The sequence below is a fragment of the Cyprinus carpio genome, chromosome B21 (genome assembly GCF_018340385.1).
Source record: "Cyprinus carpio isolate SPL01 chromosome B21, ASM1834038v1, whole genome shotgun sequence".
NCBI classification, from domain to species: Eukaryota; Metazoa; Chordata; class Actinopteri; order Cypriniformes; family Cyprinidae; genus Cyprinus; species Cyprinus carpio.
Genome location: NC_056617.1, coordinates 8082782 through 8099127, shown reverse-complemented (window position 1 = coordinate 8099127; position 16346 = coordinate 8082782). Strand labels below are relative to the sequence as shown.

The 16346-nt window shown below is 37.1% G+C and overlaps 1 protein-coding gene across 23 annotated transcripts in view; it reads left to right on the top strand.

The window, feature by feature from the left end:
- The window catches only part of cacna1bb (calcium channel, voltage-dependent, N type, alpha 1B subunit, b), a 99464-nt gene that overhangs the window by 56589 nt on the left and 26529 nt on the right, over window positions 1-16346 (top strand). For 8 of the 23 annotated variants that reach the window (XM_042747731.1, XM_042747740.1, XM_042747732.1 and 5 more), the window contains exons 15-29: window positions 284-356; window positions 462-579; window positions 911-978; window positions 1130-1236; window positions 2562-2624; window positions 5162-5827; window positions 6792-6961; window positions 7394-7520; window positions 7690-7819; window positions 8594-8653; window positions 8901-9007; window positions 10954-10965; window positions 11789-11809; window positions 13959-14055; window positions 15947-16107. In XM_042747731.1, coding sequence (XP_042603665.1) covers window positions 284-356; window positions 462-579; window positions 911-978; window positions 1130-1236; window positions 2562-2624; window positions 5162-5827; window positions 6792-6961; window positions 7394-7520; window positions 7690-7819; window positions 8594-8653; window positions 8901-9007; window positions 10954-10965; window positions 11789-11809; window positions 13959-14055; window positions 15947-16107 — 1980 coding nt within the window. The remainder of the gene's footprint in view (window positions 1-283; window positions 357-461; window positions 580-910; window positions 979-1129; window positions 1237-2561; window positions 2625-5161; window positions 5828-6791; window positions 6962-7393; window positions 7521-7689; window positions 7820-8593; window positions 8654-8900; window positions 9008-10953; window positions 10966-11788; window positions 11810-13958; window positions 14056-15946; window positions 16108-16346) is intronic. The other 15 variants (XM_042747752.1, XM_042747749.1, XM_042747736.1 and 12 more) reach the window with 4 other exon arrangements.

Genomic DNA, 16346 nt, shown 5'->3' with positions numbered 1-16346 from the left:
AGAAATAAGAATAGACCAAAAACAATCCATATCTCATTTGAGTGTGAATGTTACACTTATTCTGTTTGTTCTTAACATTCAAGCCCACAAATTACTGATGATAAGTGCCATGCTCAAGGGTACAAATGATGATGAAACAGAATTTTGATCCTAGTAACTCAGTATCTTTGTTTTGACGGCTCTGAAATTAAGGCAAACCAGAAGTGACATCCAAATCTTCTGTGTACCTCTGAAGCCTGCTTTACCGCAAGTGTGCTGAAGCTCTCTCTCTCTTCCCAACCAGGTTTAATTTCGAAGATGAAACTCCCACTACAAACTTTGACAGCTTCCCTGCAGCCATAATGACAGTCTTCCAGGTATACTTTATTTTAATTTGGCCTTATGAATGTTTAATGTGTTTTTTTCATGTATTAAACTATAAGACTGTTTGGTGTGCTTGATCTGTTTTGTTCCTCTTGCAGATTTTGACAGGAGAGGATTGGAATGCAGTGATGTATCATGGGATAGAGTCCCAGGGTGGCGTCCGGGGTGGAATGTTCTCCTCAGTCTACTTCATTGTTCTTACACTGTTTGGAAACTGTATCCTGTCCTAAATCTGTTCAAATGTTCGGGGCATCAGGGATAAGACAATTTGTAATGAATCTACATCTATATGGAAAATCATAGAGTGAAGAGGCACAGAAAATTGTTAAAATAAATACTGTAAATATATTGAAGTTCATTTATTAAATACATTTTTTTTATACCTTTTAATGGAAAAAGTAGATAAAACAAATTTCCACAGCTTAAATTAAATTGAATTTCTTGTGAATATTGCTAAATTGAAATAAAAGTTTAAAATCGAATGTATGTTGAATGAAATGCAATATGAAATACAGTTGAAACAGTTCTCTAACCTGATAATAACTAGACACACTTCTCAATGTATTCTTGGCCATCGCTGTGGATAACCTTGCCAATGCACAGGAGCTAACAAAGGTAATCTGACCTTAATAAAGCTCACTGTCGCCTGATTTATGATCATTTTGTTTAGTTTTTTTGTTATTACGCTGACATTGACACAAAAGACCTTGAGGATGAATGTTACTTTTATCCTGTGGTCTCTTTTCTGCAATGTCCATGCTTTCAGGATGAAGAGGAACAAGAGGAGGCAGCGAAGAAGAACATGGCTCTTCAGAAGGCCCTGGAGGTGAAGGAGGTCAGCCCCATGTCTGCTGCCAACATCTCAATAGCAGCGTAAGTGGGGTTTTTTTCTTGTTCCCTGTATGTTTTCTTATCCAGCTAGCTGTTGTTTGTTACTTCTCTGTTACAAGTTTTTTTGTGATTGCTTGATTGGTTGTGCAGTCAATGTCAGTGTGACCCTGGCCTCCCCTTAAACCTGCTCTGTGTAGTCTGTTCTTCATGAATGTGTTGCTTTAGGGTGACTGTATGTTATATTAAATCAATGTTATTACATGTTTAATTACATGTTGTCTGCAGAGATAGTTATTATGCTGCCATACTGTATGTCTTTTACATATGCTTAATTTGCCTGAAAGATTCTGCAAGGCAAATAAACCTCAAATGAAATATTGTGGAATAGGGGTGTTTTTTCAGGTATTGGCACTTTTGGCCTATTCACACTCTCGTTAGTTTATTTATAGTAATTTGTCTATGAACCTCATGCAACAGTGTATATACATGCATCACAGAAAATGACAATAATGGAAATTATATTTAAACATTAAAAAAACAAAAAAAAAGGATTTTATGCATCCTAAATACATATATAACACATAATAAAGTAATATTTTTATTAATTTATATTTTCAGCATGAAATTGAAGATGTTTATAATTTAATATATTAAAATCAATCAATCAGTCAGTCAGTCAGTCTAATAAACCTCTTCTGTACAAAAGTGCCTTTACTTGAACATTGAGTGATGTTAATCTGCAGTAGGTTTTAAGAAAACAAGTCTGAATGTGTCTTTTGTTTCTGGTTGTTCTACTTTCATTTACATTTGTTATTTGTTTTCATATGTGTAACCATTTCTTTTTGTTCCGTTCACAGAGCACATGAAGTTTTACAATTTATATTTTGCAACTGCCACTTCAATATTTCTTAAAACAATTTATAATTAACATTTAATTTTATTACATAGAATATTACATAGAGTATTATTTACAAAACTGCAAACTTTGCACTTCTGTAATGCAGCTTGTTTATTGTTAAGATCTTTAATTTCTTGTGAGTGATTTTTTTAACACGTATTGTTAGCTTTATATTTTGGTGACACTGAAGTGGAGGGCCAGAATTTCTGGGATTTATTTTGAAATTAATTTCATGTCTGTTTTATGCATTTTCAAAAGTCAGACATTCTCCATGGCCACAGTCTGTACAGTGTTTAAAGTGTCCTTTACTGAAGTGTTACCAATGTTTATGTCTTGTATTTGAAACACACAGGGGACAGGTGGACAGACAGAGTGACATCAGTCTGACTGCCATCTGCTCCCTCTGCACTTTTTTTCATTTGCGTTTGTGTCTCATTCTTTTGTTTTGTTTTTTGTTTCGCATGTGCAGTTTTGTAAAGCAAAATCGAGATGCAATCTCTCGCAGGTCTTCAGTCTGCAGCGTTCACTCACCGTGAGTTCTGCTCTCACTTACAATACTCCTCTCCTCTCCTCTCCTCTCCTCTCCTCTCCTCTCTCTTCCCCTCCCTTCCTCTCCTCTCCACTCCTCTCCTCTCCTCTCCTCTCCTCTCCTCTCCTCTCCTCTCCTCTCCTCTCCTCTCCTCTCCTCTCCTCTCCTCCTATTCCTATGCCTACATCTATATCTATTCCAATCTCCTTAATGCTTTAATTCTCTCATTGATTTTCCCTCTCTGTGTTTTTAGTCGTAGCTCATCTCATTGTTTTCGGGGGTGATTATAACATCAGTTTTTAGTAGTAAACAAGTTCTTTCATACAGGATCAGAATAATCAACATTGTCCATCCCAGAACATTGTAATAAACTACAGCCATGCATGTCTGCATGTCTGGTGTTAGTATGGTTAGTGGTTGATTTCCTTATTTCAGTGCTCTTTAAAGACAACAAAACTCATGAAGTTAGAACTAGGAAAGGAAAGTTTGTCAAGGCAAACTTTGAATGTTGACTTGACAAGAATGTTGTGTGAAAAAATGTCTGTTCTGTTGTTTGAAAAAAAAAACTTGGGCAAAAATATTAAGGGTTATATAGTTATATATAGTTAATATTTGCTGGCATGTTGCTGGACAGTTGCTTAGATGTTCTAGATGGTTGCTAGATTGTTGTTAAACAGTTGCTATGTTATACTGGGTGGTTGCTACAGTTAGGATAGATAGATAGATAGATAGATAGATAGATAGATAGATAGATAGATAGATAGATAGATAGATAGATAGATGGATAGATAGATAGATAGATAGATAGATAGATAGATAGATAGATAGATAGATAGATAGATAGATAGATATTTTTGTAGAGAATAAAGACAGAGGGACACGCCGAAAACACACAAAGAAAGAAAGAAATATGGTCAAAACTGATTTTTAGAGGTAAGCTATAGTGTCATATAAATTTACATTTAAAAATGGTTTATTATGTACACTTGAATAAAAACCTCTTGATACATTATTTATTTATTTAGCTATTGTTTTTATTAGTATTTTTTTAACACTAGGTCAGGATAGAAATTCAGAGACATTTTATACTTAATTAGTAAGCGCACAAATATTGTTAAACCATTAGATAAGATTGATTATTTTACACTGTGTATGTGTACTTGAAACTTGTTATTTCTCCTTTACATGATCTGTCTTTATCCTTAGATAGATGTATTATATAAGTGAAGGCTCTGAGAGTCTCTAGCACTTTGATTTTATCTTTCTGATAGCAGATACATTTTCCAATATGAATGAAGGCCAAGCTAAACAGAGCAGTCTGGGTGTGCTGTCTGCAAGCTTCACTGACTATTTGGATCAATGGCCTTTGTAGTGTCTGTGTTTGTGCATGCAAGGGATAGAATGGCACTTTTTTCATAAAGAAACCACATAATCATTTGGTGCCTTGAAAGTATATTAAAATCTATGGGTTCATCTGTGTTATGTTTTCCTTTCTCTTTAGTTGTTCTTTCTTTCTTTCTTGACCTCTTTTCATATAATGTCCTTGTTTGTCTTTAACATGTCTGTCGTTTTTGTGTTGTGCGACCCTGAATGTGTCTCTAAGGAGTTATGTCTACACTCCATGTCGTCGCTTTGTGAGGTATAGTTACACTGTTCAGGATGCTATTATTATTTTTGTTCGACTTTAGTGGTTTTTATTACTAGTATATGTTATTAGCGCATCATTAGAGCTTCTGAGTCCCTCTAGTCCCATAATGCTCTCTGTCCCCTCTTAAGAATGGAACAGCATTTGCTGTTGGACGTAAGTGAAATGCATGAATCATAGAGCATGATATACAGATTATACTGAAACTGCATATAGAGAAACATCTGTGCCAACCACTGTTCCACTCCAGTGCTTGAGAGTCCGATGTTGTTAAAAGTGTAGCTTACCCAAAAGTGCAAATTCTGTCTTTTACTTACTCTCATAGGGCCTGTTCACACCTGGTCACTTCATGCATTTCGCAGATCAGATATCATAATTATTTTCTTATATTTACTCTTTTTCTTCTCATCTAAAGTCAAACTCTCATGATATCATGAAGATTAAAGCGATAGTTCACCCCCAAATGAAAATTCTGTCATCATTTATCTGTCATCACAAGTTATTCCAAACCTTGGACTTTATTTTATCTGTGAAACACAAAAGAAGAAGTTTTGAAGAATATTAGTAACCAGACAGTTCCGGTTGCCATTTACTTCCATTGTATTGACAAAAAACACAATGGATGTCATTGGGAATTAATATTTTGAAGAATTTGTCTGGTTACAAAAACTCTTCAAAACATCTTCTTTTGTGTTCCACAGAAGAAAGAAAGTTTGGGCTGACATAAAGGTGAGCAAATCATGACAGAATTTTAATTTCTGTGGGTGTATTATCACTTTATCCATGATCCATGATTTTGAGTGGTCAACAGTGGTGGGCTCATGGATGTGGGTGTTATCGGAGTTAGTACATAGTTGATGTGTGTAATTCAGGTGAATGTCATTCTGTCCCTCAGTAAAGAGCAGCAGAGGTCACTGCAGAAGATGTCCATATGGGAGCAGCGCACCAACCAGCTGCGTAGACATAACCTGCGCAACAGCAGCGAGGCCCTTTACAACGAACTAGACCCTGAAGAGCGTCTGCGCGTGTCTTCGGCGCTCCATCTGCGGCCCGACATGAAGGCCCACCACGATCGGCCGCTGGTAGTGGAGCACCGAGATGGTACTGTGGACAATTCTAGGAATGACAGAGATGGAGACACTCCAGACTGTCAGCTGTCCTCCGGCCATCCTAGGAAGCACCATCGATGTCGAGGAGAGAACGGAGATGCAGGAGAGGGGAGGCACCATAGACACCACAGCCGAAACAGAGAGCACCAGGGCGGCCTGGAGCACAGCAGCAATCAGGATGGAGGACACAGTAACCACCACATGGCTGGTTCTCCTGAGGAGTGCATAGGGGTGGAGGAGAGAGAACACAGACACCACCATTCTCGCCGATCCAGAGAGGTCAACGGGAATGGCAACGGCACGATCGGTAATGGAGGCAGAGGGGAGGGTAGGATACGAGGTCACAGAGAGGGCGAAGGAGGGAATGGAGAGAGGAGAAGACACCGACCACGTGTTAAAGCCCAGTCCACACTGGATGGGGAAGAATTCAGGGAGAACGGTGGAAAACACAGGTACGTTCTCAGACAGCATGGTGGCTCCAAATACTAACTGGACACATAAAGAGATAGTCCACCCAAAAATAAAAATTCTGGCATCATTTACTCACCCCGATGTCATTTAAAACCTGTATGCATTTTTTTTCTTGCAAAACACAAAGATATTTTGAAGAGTGTTGGTAACCAAACACTTTCCGTTCCTATTTTTTGTCCATACTGTTTAATAGAAGTCAATGGGAAACAAAATGGTTTGGTTTCCAACATTCTTTGAAATATGTTTCACAGAACAAAGAAAGTCATACGAATGACATTAGGAGTGAATAAATAATAATGATTTTTTTGTTTGTTTTGGACTGTCCATTTAAGCCATACTTAAAAATTGCATTAAGATTACAGAATACTAAACCAAGTGGCAGCAGCAAACAAATTATTTGAGAGCTTTTCTCAAAACTTCACAATTATGAACATTTTTGCATGTCTTTTAAACAGTTTGTTCCAAGGTGATTTTAGTGCATTTATTAAGTCAGTTCTCCTCAAGTTCACACAGGTGTAACAGAGTAACCAACAGTATAGTTTGTCACATGAGCTCTCAATATGTTCCACTAATGTTTGATAACCACAAAGTGTACAAATATTTTTTTCTTCATTTTAAACAGTATGTCTATTGCTTTAGAATTTAAATAACATATTTTAATGTGTTGCTTGAAAAGTCTGTTTTTCATAACTATAAGTGACATTACTTTGATGTTTTGTTTTATAATGCACTGTCATTCATAATTTTACGTGAGACATTTTGAAGCCACATACATCCAGAATAGACTGACATTGAGTGCATGATCAGACATGACATTTTTTCCTACAATTTCATTGTTGCTTTGATCTGCATGTACTTCACAAAGCATTAGGCAGCACTTTGAGATATATTGTGTATGTATGTTATATATATTTCGTTCAGATTAATAGGTTTTTGATATTACAGGGGCAGACCAACAGGAACAGACAGCCTAGCCACCAGCCCTCTCCAGTCTCCAACTGAAGAGAAGCCAGAAGACAAAGATAATCTAAAAAACAGCACCAGAGTGGGCCCAACTGGAGTCAACATTCCAGTCACCATAACTGCCCCACCAGGAGAGACTACAGTCATTCCCAGTAAGTATTCTTTAATCTCTTGCTTGAATAATATGAGCACAATTTGCCAAAAATAACAAATCAAGTGAATAATTCGACTAGTGATTTTTAAATAATGAGTAATGATATTAGTCCAAGCTGTCACCAGTGAATGCAAACATTCCATGCAACCCTAATAAAAACAAATAAGTAAATAAAATAAGTTCAACATAACAGCATCTTAGGCATTATGCTAAATTACTCCTTGTATGTTCCACATTGGAAAAAGTGTTTTGAGTGACATGAGGATAAATACATGATGACAGAATATTCATTTTTGGTTGCATTATCCCTTTAAGTATTATCTACTAACTAAATAATCAGCACCGCTTATAAGAATCCAGAATTTAATATTTATTTGACACTTGTGACATTCTCTCCTCATCTTTGCTCTAATGATCATCTGTTTGACAGTGAACAACATTGATGGTGACAGTCTACTGCTGAACGAGGAAAAGAAGGATCTTGATGAGCTAAATCAGAATGTGCCCAAACACATTCTGCCATACAGCTCCATGTTTGTATTCGGTCCAACTAACCCGTGAGTTAAACCCCAATTATTATGTTGCAGAAAAGTCTTGAGAAGAGATTTTAAATATGTATCACATAAATTACTTGCTTTAAATTGCTCAGAGTTTTCATATTGTTCTAATGTACAGTACATGCTAAATATTGTGAATAAGTGTTCTTTCTTCATGTTGTCTCCATAGAGTGAGACGGCTGTGTCATTATGTGGTGAACCTAAGGTATTTTGAGATGTGTATCCTCACAGTCATCACCATGAGCAGCATCGCTCTCGCTGCTGAAGACCCTGTGCAGGCCAATGCCCCGCGCAATGATGTAAGACACACAGACCTACCTGGAAAATCTCAAATCTGTCATTTCCAAATCTGAAAAAGCCAATATTTATTTTTTTGTATATAATATTTGTAAATAAAAAATTTTGACTCTTCATTTAATTTAAATAATGTCAGTTTATTCAATGTTATCTATAAAATCCAGCAAACACTGATCTCGTTGTCACTGTCTTTCACTGTAATCTGGAGTTATGAAATCAGTGGTGTTTACATAACTCAAGAACAGTCCTGTAGGGCAGTATGGCAGCCCTTGTCTGAACTGTCACGCTGAGGGTTGTCACTAGCCCCACTGACTGGCTTTTGCACCATATTTTTATTTCGCATTAGCCCATAAGCGTAGCTTATTAAACATTGCTCTCTGAATTACAGAGAATTACGTGTAAACATGTCTGCAAGAATCCCATAGTCCACTGTCTTTTCCTTCCAATTGATTCACTGCGCCTGATCGGCTTGTCCAGTGAATCGCTGCTTACACCCAATATTTCCCAGCTGCTCATGTGGGAGGAATGAAAGGGAGAATTTATTTGAAACATCTATTTTTGTCTTTCAAAAAATACAATGTACATCATGTCTGTTCTGTTTTGGAGATTATTGAATTACTCGCTGAATCATAGCTGCAGTGGGGCCAAACACTATGGTTTATGCTGAGATTTTTATATTATTTATGGCATCATCTACTTTCATTTGCTCAGACGCTCTGTGGGACTGCAGAAATACAAAAAAATAACTGCTTATTTCTTGTTCGTGGTTGGCTCAGGTGCTGAAATACCTAGATTACGTCTTCACTGGTGTGTTCACTTTTGAGATGGTTATAAAGGTAAATAAAATCAAATGTATTCAATTTAAAAACCTGAACTTAAACTTAAACTTGAAAACATTGTACTGCATAATGTTTTTTGTTAATACTGATACTTATTTTCCAGGATTCTTTATTGATTAGAAAGTTCAAAAGAACACCATATTTTGAAATATAACTTTTTGTAACATCATGAATGTTACTTTTGATCAGTTTAATGCATCCTTGCTCAATAGAAATTGTACCACTTTTTTCATCTCCCTTCTAGATGATCGATCTTGGGCTGCTGTTGCATCCTGGGTCTTACTTCAGGGACCCGTGGAACATACTGGACTTCATCGTAGTCACCGGTGCTCTGGTGGCCTTCGCCTGCTCGTGAGTGGCTTTTTTTTGTAATTCTGTCAGAGTGGAGCAGACAGAGCGGTCAGAAGAGCAGACTGTCAGTTCAAATCCAGCAAGAGAGCATTCAGTCGAAAGTGACGTAAACAGGATGTGACTGTCTGCTGTTTAGTATCTGGTGTGAGATGGAGCTCTGTGATGAGGGGAAGTGTGGCATCTGTGCGTAGTTTGGTCTTCAGAACTGAACGGTTTAACGTGCATCTGTTTTTTTTAAGCTCATAATAGGATTGTGTATAGCGCACACACTTGTGCTAATGATTCGGGTTTAGTATTTCCCACAGGAGCTGAGCCAGACAGTTGCAGAGAAGACACATTTCCCAGCAGTTTGCTTTTAATTCTTATTGTTCCTGATCCACCCATTATAATTAGTAATGATTTCCTAAATGTGCTGTTACTCTTCTAGTTGAATGAATTTATGATTTCCAACTGATGGGTGATAAAACAACTATAAAATCCGATCACATATAAATAAAATAGGCTCCCATTAAAGATTTTTTTCATTTAAAAATAAAACTTTGCTGAAACTTTACTCGCCCTCAAGATGTAGATGAGCTTGTTTCTTCATCATAACAGATTTGGAGAAATTTAACATGACATCACTTGCTCACCAGTGGTCCTCTGCAGTGAATGGGTGCCGTCAGAATGAGAGTCCAAACAGCTGATAAAAACATCACAATAATCCAAAAGTAAACCACATGACATCAGTTAATGCCTCTATTGATGCTATACGTCATCTTTTTCTCCAATGGAAAAAGTCCTTTTGTCTGAATCAGGAGAGAAATATGCACAGACTAAGCACTGTTTACAAATGTAACAACAGTTTACAACAGTTCAAAACAAATATAAACATAGATTTTGATGTGAAAGGACTACAGGGGATGGAACCTTTCACTGAAGGAAGCATTGTTATGGATCATGGTCTGGTAGTTTGGCCAGAAGCCAAATTATTGTGATTGTTGTTATTATTAGCTGTTTGGACTTTTCATTCTGACGGCACCTATTTACCACAGAGGATTCATTGGTGAACAAGTCATTTACCCAAATCTGTTCTGATGAAGAAACAAACTCTACATTTTGGATGGTCTGAGTCAATTTTCAGCAAAGTTTCATTTTTGGGTGAACTGTTCCTTTAAAGTAGGGACCTGAGCCATATTGAGAGACCAGAATATTTTGGAGTCTTGGGTGCTTGAGCCACAAAGTAAATTCCTTCATACCAATGCCCTTGTAACCACCCACCCACAACAGTAATGTATTTTATAAAGCCCAGTGGATAAAATTTTCTTCACATGCTCGGTTTGACAGCGTGTGTGTGATTTGTGTAATAAATGCAAGGTCTAGTTTGAATGTGGCTGAATCCTCTTAGTTGTCATGTGCAGATGCTCAGCTGTCTCTCTCCACCTCTACAGTTACCAGAAGGACCCTGGGGTGCTTTAAAATAGCTGAAAAAGTGGTGATAAAAAACTGCTCGGCTTTTGAGACCAGCCGTTCTTGTGGGTTTGCAGCTGTATTATTCAGTAGCGCAGAAATTGTCCATCATCTCCGGTTGGCACCTGTGCTTCCAACGGTGGCACTACAGCATATCTAGGCATTTGTTCAGCTACAGACACTTCTGACTCTTTGTTTAAATTTAATATATGCAGTGTGTAATATTGCTTATAAATGTATCTCATACGTGTTCTGCTCTTTCTGATTCACTTGTGTTTGTCTCTCTTTAACTGTGCTGTATCTTCTTCTCTCTCCTGTGCTGTTCTGCAGTGGTTGATAGCAAGCTTGTGTCCTGTGGGCTTTAATGTTTCTCATTTAGTTTTTTCTTTCTCCATCTGTCTTTCTTTTTTCTCTCTCTCTCTCTCTCTCTCTCTATCTCTCTCACAAACACTTTCTTTATCTGCCCTGTCCTTTCTTCTCGCTTGCGTTGCTTTCAGGAGCTTCATGGGGTATGCATTTGTTATTACCTGCTTCCTGTGTATCTGCCTGAGTATGAGTGTGTGTTTGTGTGTATAAGGAATCGCTAGACCAGTGCAACACATTGGCAAGATTTGTGAAACTACACTTCTGTAGACCATGATTGGGCATGAATTTTTAAACTCAATACATTTCAGCAAGTAAATAAATTATTTGCCAGTTGTTCGTTATTTAATCTGTATTCATAAGGGAGCCCAACATAATGCATATTTTAAATGTAATTGTAAGAAAGATAGAATGACACTCACTGCTGTAAGATAATATGTAACTTAGAAAAAGATAGTTATGACTTATACACCTTTTATTTTTACATTTTTAAGAATTAAGTATATGTTACTTGCTGTACACAATCAGCATCTATCACCAGGACTTGCATGAACCTTCATGCATGTACTTTCTTATAGTGTGTGTGTGTTTGTGTGTGTGACATTTGCCAGTCTGTAACCTTTTCACTTTTGTGATTTTTATCACAGTTCCACGTTGCGATGTCTCTATATTTACCACTCAAAGTGATTTATCTTACAGAGATGTTACAAACAAACAGTAATAATCCCTCACTGCATCATGTCTTTGATTATTGTAATGTTTTATTGCGCTGGAGTTGCTTTGATGCTTTTTAATCTTTCTTTGCTGTTCGTCCTTCCACAGTGTTTCCACTCAGTGACAGCTCTCTTCTGTTCTGATCTCATTTAATCTGCATTTACTGCTTATTCTATGTCTGTGACGCGGCTTATTATGTGTGTGTTTCTATGTTTGTGTACATGTGCATGGTTTTTCATCGGTTTCCCTCGTCAGATCACAGCAAAGCGTGACCAGGTGGGGACAGTCTATATATTTATAAAAACATACACTTTACCCCACCCCAACCTCCCCACGGACAACTCCAAACTCACAACCCTTCAACTCTTCCACTCATTCAGCCTTTGTAGAAGAGGATGGACCTACTTTTACCCAATGACTTGACCTTTGACCTTTGCAAGGGCTTATAGAAACTACTACTCCTACTGCTTCCAGAGGATAACCACCCTTTATGCTAACAGTCAAACAAAAGCTAAATTGCTATATATTCAATATAAATAGCGAAATACATTATTAAATATAAATAATATAAATCATTAAAGCATTTTTTGTTCTAAAAAGTATTTGTTTTACTGAATTTGATTATTAAAAACTTCCACAATTTACAAAAAAATCAATCAATACAAATTAAAAAATAAAGAAATATATATATATATATATATATATATATATATATATATATATATATATATATATATATATATATATATATATATTATCACAAAAACATTCCTCTATTAATAATAAAATACTTGGTAAGAATTTGCTTAATTATCTCAAATACAATGCTAATTATAATCTTAATTTGTATATAATTTCTTTTTCAATTCAATTAATGTTTAGTTAAATATGGCTTTTCACAATGTACATTGTTGCAAAGCAGCTTCACAGAACATTCACAGAAAATTATATTGTGAATCTTGTTTTTTTATTTTTTATTTTGGGCTTAAATTTGACCCCGATATGTGCTGGACCCTTGTATCAGGGTGCATCAGGTAGATTTATCCTGTCACAAACATTAGGCATGAACCACTTCAGCACTGGATCTGTGTGATGGGTGCCTGGAGACAGATGGTCCTCTGAAATATATGGGAGTATAGTTGAGTGTCTCATTGGACAGAGATCCACATGCACCCCTGGGGTGTGTTATGAGACTGAAAGACATTGCATGGACATTGCATGCCAGTGTGATAGTCCCCCAACTCCTCATGGGATAGAAAAAGTAAGCAGACAAATCACAGAGCAAAGTTATGACTACCTAAACCTGGCTCACTCAGTATGCTTCTTTGTTTTGTATTTTAAATAATTAATGTTTTTAAGACACACAGAAAAAGCTTATCTTAGTTAAGATTGACAGTCTATTTCAACTGTCAAGAAAATATCTAACACTTTTTTGGATTAAACAAGGTTGAAATGGAGGTTGTTCTTGTTCATCGACATGTCTGTTAAAGTTTAGAGTAAAAGAGTTTTAAAAAAGCCTTTTCTTATCTTTTCAGATGAGTTCCATTCCGTTGAACTATGTAATTTCAAATGCCATTCACTGTGAACCTGACTTATAGCAGCTGTAACATTCAGAAAACTAATCATTCAGTATGTCATTGATGTTGACTGTCTTCAGTGACTTCATTTAACTTCAAGTCAATCCTGAAAAAGTTCAACTGTATGGAACTCGAACAACAAAGCGACATTGATTATTCAAACTTTAATAGGATTTATTTTCTTTTCAGTTCACTTTAATAGTGTTTCCTTCTAAGGCAGGCATCACCGTTATGAATTTATACTTTTTAGTTTATACTTAAGGTTAGGGATTTCAACTACAAAAAAAGTATTAAACTTCATTGTTGGTTATAAAACAAGTGAAAAATGTCTTAAACTTGCAGTAAACCAGATCGTAACACCCTGGCAACCACCACCAACACCCTAGCAACATGGTGATAAGTTTTCCAAGAGCAATAATTGTAAAAATGGCCTTTTTTAGCTTCCCAACATCAGACTATTACTTGGCCAACTGTGGTTTTTACAAAGAGACCATCCCTGGTGAATGGATTGTTTCTTTGTATCTTTTTCTGGTGAATGATTGTTATTTTACAGAAATATTAATTTTAAATTAAATTTATCATCACTCTCAGAGGTAGGTTAGTTTCTGTAGAATAACCTCCCCTTGACGGCATGCTTTCTACTAACCAAATAATCTCTAGCTAATGTAATTCTGAATTACATGAAGGGCTGGAGGAAGTGATTAACTCATTATAATGTAATTGAATTGAATTCAGGCTTTGTGCATGTGCTGGCAGATGACATCAAAACGTATCAAGTGTCTGTTAAAATGTGTGATTGCAGGCGTGTTCGAAATGTCTTTAAGTCATTGCCTTTTTTTCCCTTACAGAGGAACTAAAGGCAAGGACATCAACACTATCAAGTCCCTAAGGGTCCTTAGAGTCCTGAGGCCCTTGAAGACCATTAAACGATTACCTAAACTCAAGGTAATTTCCTACTGTCTGGATCTTAGCCTGCTTAGTTCTTATCTTACTCCTCTAAGAGCATGCAAGTGGAATTAAGTAGTTTTAGTTGTAAATTTATATTTCTGTCATGACAGTTCTCAGAGGGATTGGGCATGGTAATGTACATGACATTGTTAATGTATTTGGTCTTGGCGGAATAGATATGCTACGCTGCTGCTGCTGCGGCAGAGCAAGTACCGAGACTTGCTACTGCCAATACATCCACAACATGCTGCTTTGAGCATGTAAGAAATATTGCTGCTGCAAATATAACATACATGAAATAGCATACATGAATCACCTCATAGCAGATCTTTACAGGTGGAGCTGGGGAAGGTGGAGGGTTTCTGAAGCAAGCTGCAACTGCTACAGCAAGCTCTAGTCATATATTTGAATGTTGAGCAGCGAGCTCATTAGCTACTAATACAGGAGAGAACCAATCAGCTGTGCCATGTGATAATGATGTCATCAGGTCAGATTGAATTAGACCTATCAGACTGTGCCATCTAGAGTTTCATACCAGAACTCTGTATGTGACCTGTGTTGGCAAAATAGTCGGAATGCGCAAGGTCTAATTTTCAGCTACAGGCAAAAGAAGGGAAAAATGTCTGTTTTGGTCGAATTTGAGGTTTTTAGAAAAATTAGTTCATTAAGCTATCTTCTAGCAATCCCAATGCTCCAAATAGTCTTTATTTGTACGTTTTCTGAGAGGAGTACCTTTTTCTCTGCTCATTTCTGGATGACTGCTGCTGCTTCTAAAGTTGTAGCTCTATCGTTGCAAAGCGCAGCATTCCAGTTTTATGAATATTCGTATCAAATTTTTGATGACATGAGTCCAAACCAGTGAAATATGATTTTCAAACCTATGCTTATTAAAACGAAACGATCATGCTGACTGACATTTGCAAAGCACATGCATAAGATGCGCCTCTCCGAGGGTTCTCAATATTTCTATAAAGCACATTATTGCAAAATATGTCTTGGCGAGATTCACTCAAACATAATCTGTTATACCTAGTATGCTATTCTAAATATAGTAGAATATAGTATAGTATTGCACAGATAGAGCTGTTTAATGTAAATATGTACAAGATAAATGACATTTTAAATTGGTTAATCTAAGTCAGAGTAACAAGTGTTTTCTGTTTTTGTGTCAGTGTTTCCCTAGGTACATTATGTGTGTTACTGTGCTTGTGTGTGTGGACGTTTTGCAGGCAGGGATGATGCCCCTTGTGTGGACCTTCACATTAACAACCTTGCTACATCTTTCTTTCTAATCAAATCACACACTTAGGCACACAAACAAATCGTTTTAGAGACACTCACTGTTATCTCATTACATGTCTAAATTATACATTTAAACTTACATTTCACACCATCATTTATTCATTTGGCTGAAGATTCGTCACCAGTGGCATTAGATTAAATTGCAGTTTAGTTTAGATACAATGCTAATGCACAGATAAATCCTCACAGGGCCACTGAGACATTTATTCTGCCTACGGAGATCTTATTAGCATTAATGCCGAAAAAATATATACTACTAAGTGCTAATAATGATACCCTGAGGACACTAAATGAAAAGAAATGACAGAAAAATGAGAAGATTTACACCCCCCCCCCACTCCCGTTTTATCCTCAGCATAAGTGCAGTCATGTAGAGCGAGAGGAGCAGTAATCAATTAAGACTTTGCCACAGCCTACAATTAGTGAAGTGCTTTCAAGAGGGTCTGGTGACATTAACACACAATGACACATTCTTTACAGATGGATTTAACGAAGGTGTGCATTACTGTCTGCGTGTGGCAGCAAGGCCGTCCCATCCAGAAGATGTTTGAAGGAGATCTGATTTGTGCTGTTTGTGTGTCCCCAGGCTGTGTTTGACTGTGTGGTGAACTCTCTGAAGAATGTGCTCAACATCCTCATCGTTTACATCCTCTTCATGTTCATCTTCGCGGTTATTGCTGTGCAGCTTTTCAAGGGGAAGTTTTTTCACTGCACCGACGAGTCCAAAGCCCTGGAGAAGGACTGCAGGTACAGCTGTGCTCTGGCTGGACTGTCGGGATATATTCTGCATGATGGATGGATGGATGGATGGATGGATGGATGGATGGATGGAGGGAGGGAGGGAGGAGAGAGGGAGGGAGGGAAGAAAAAATGAATGGAGAGAAAAGGAAAGGAAATGACAAGTGAATGAATGGAAGTGTGGTAGGAAGGCGGAGAGAACAAAAAGACTGAAGAATAAAAGGGAAGGAAGAGTGAAGGAATAGATG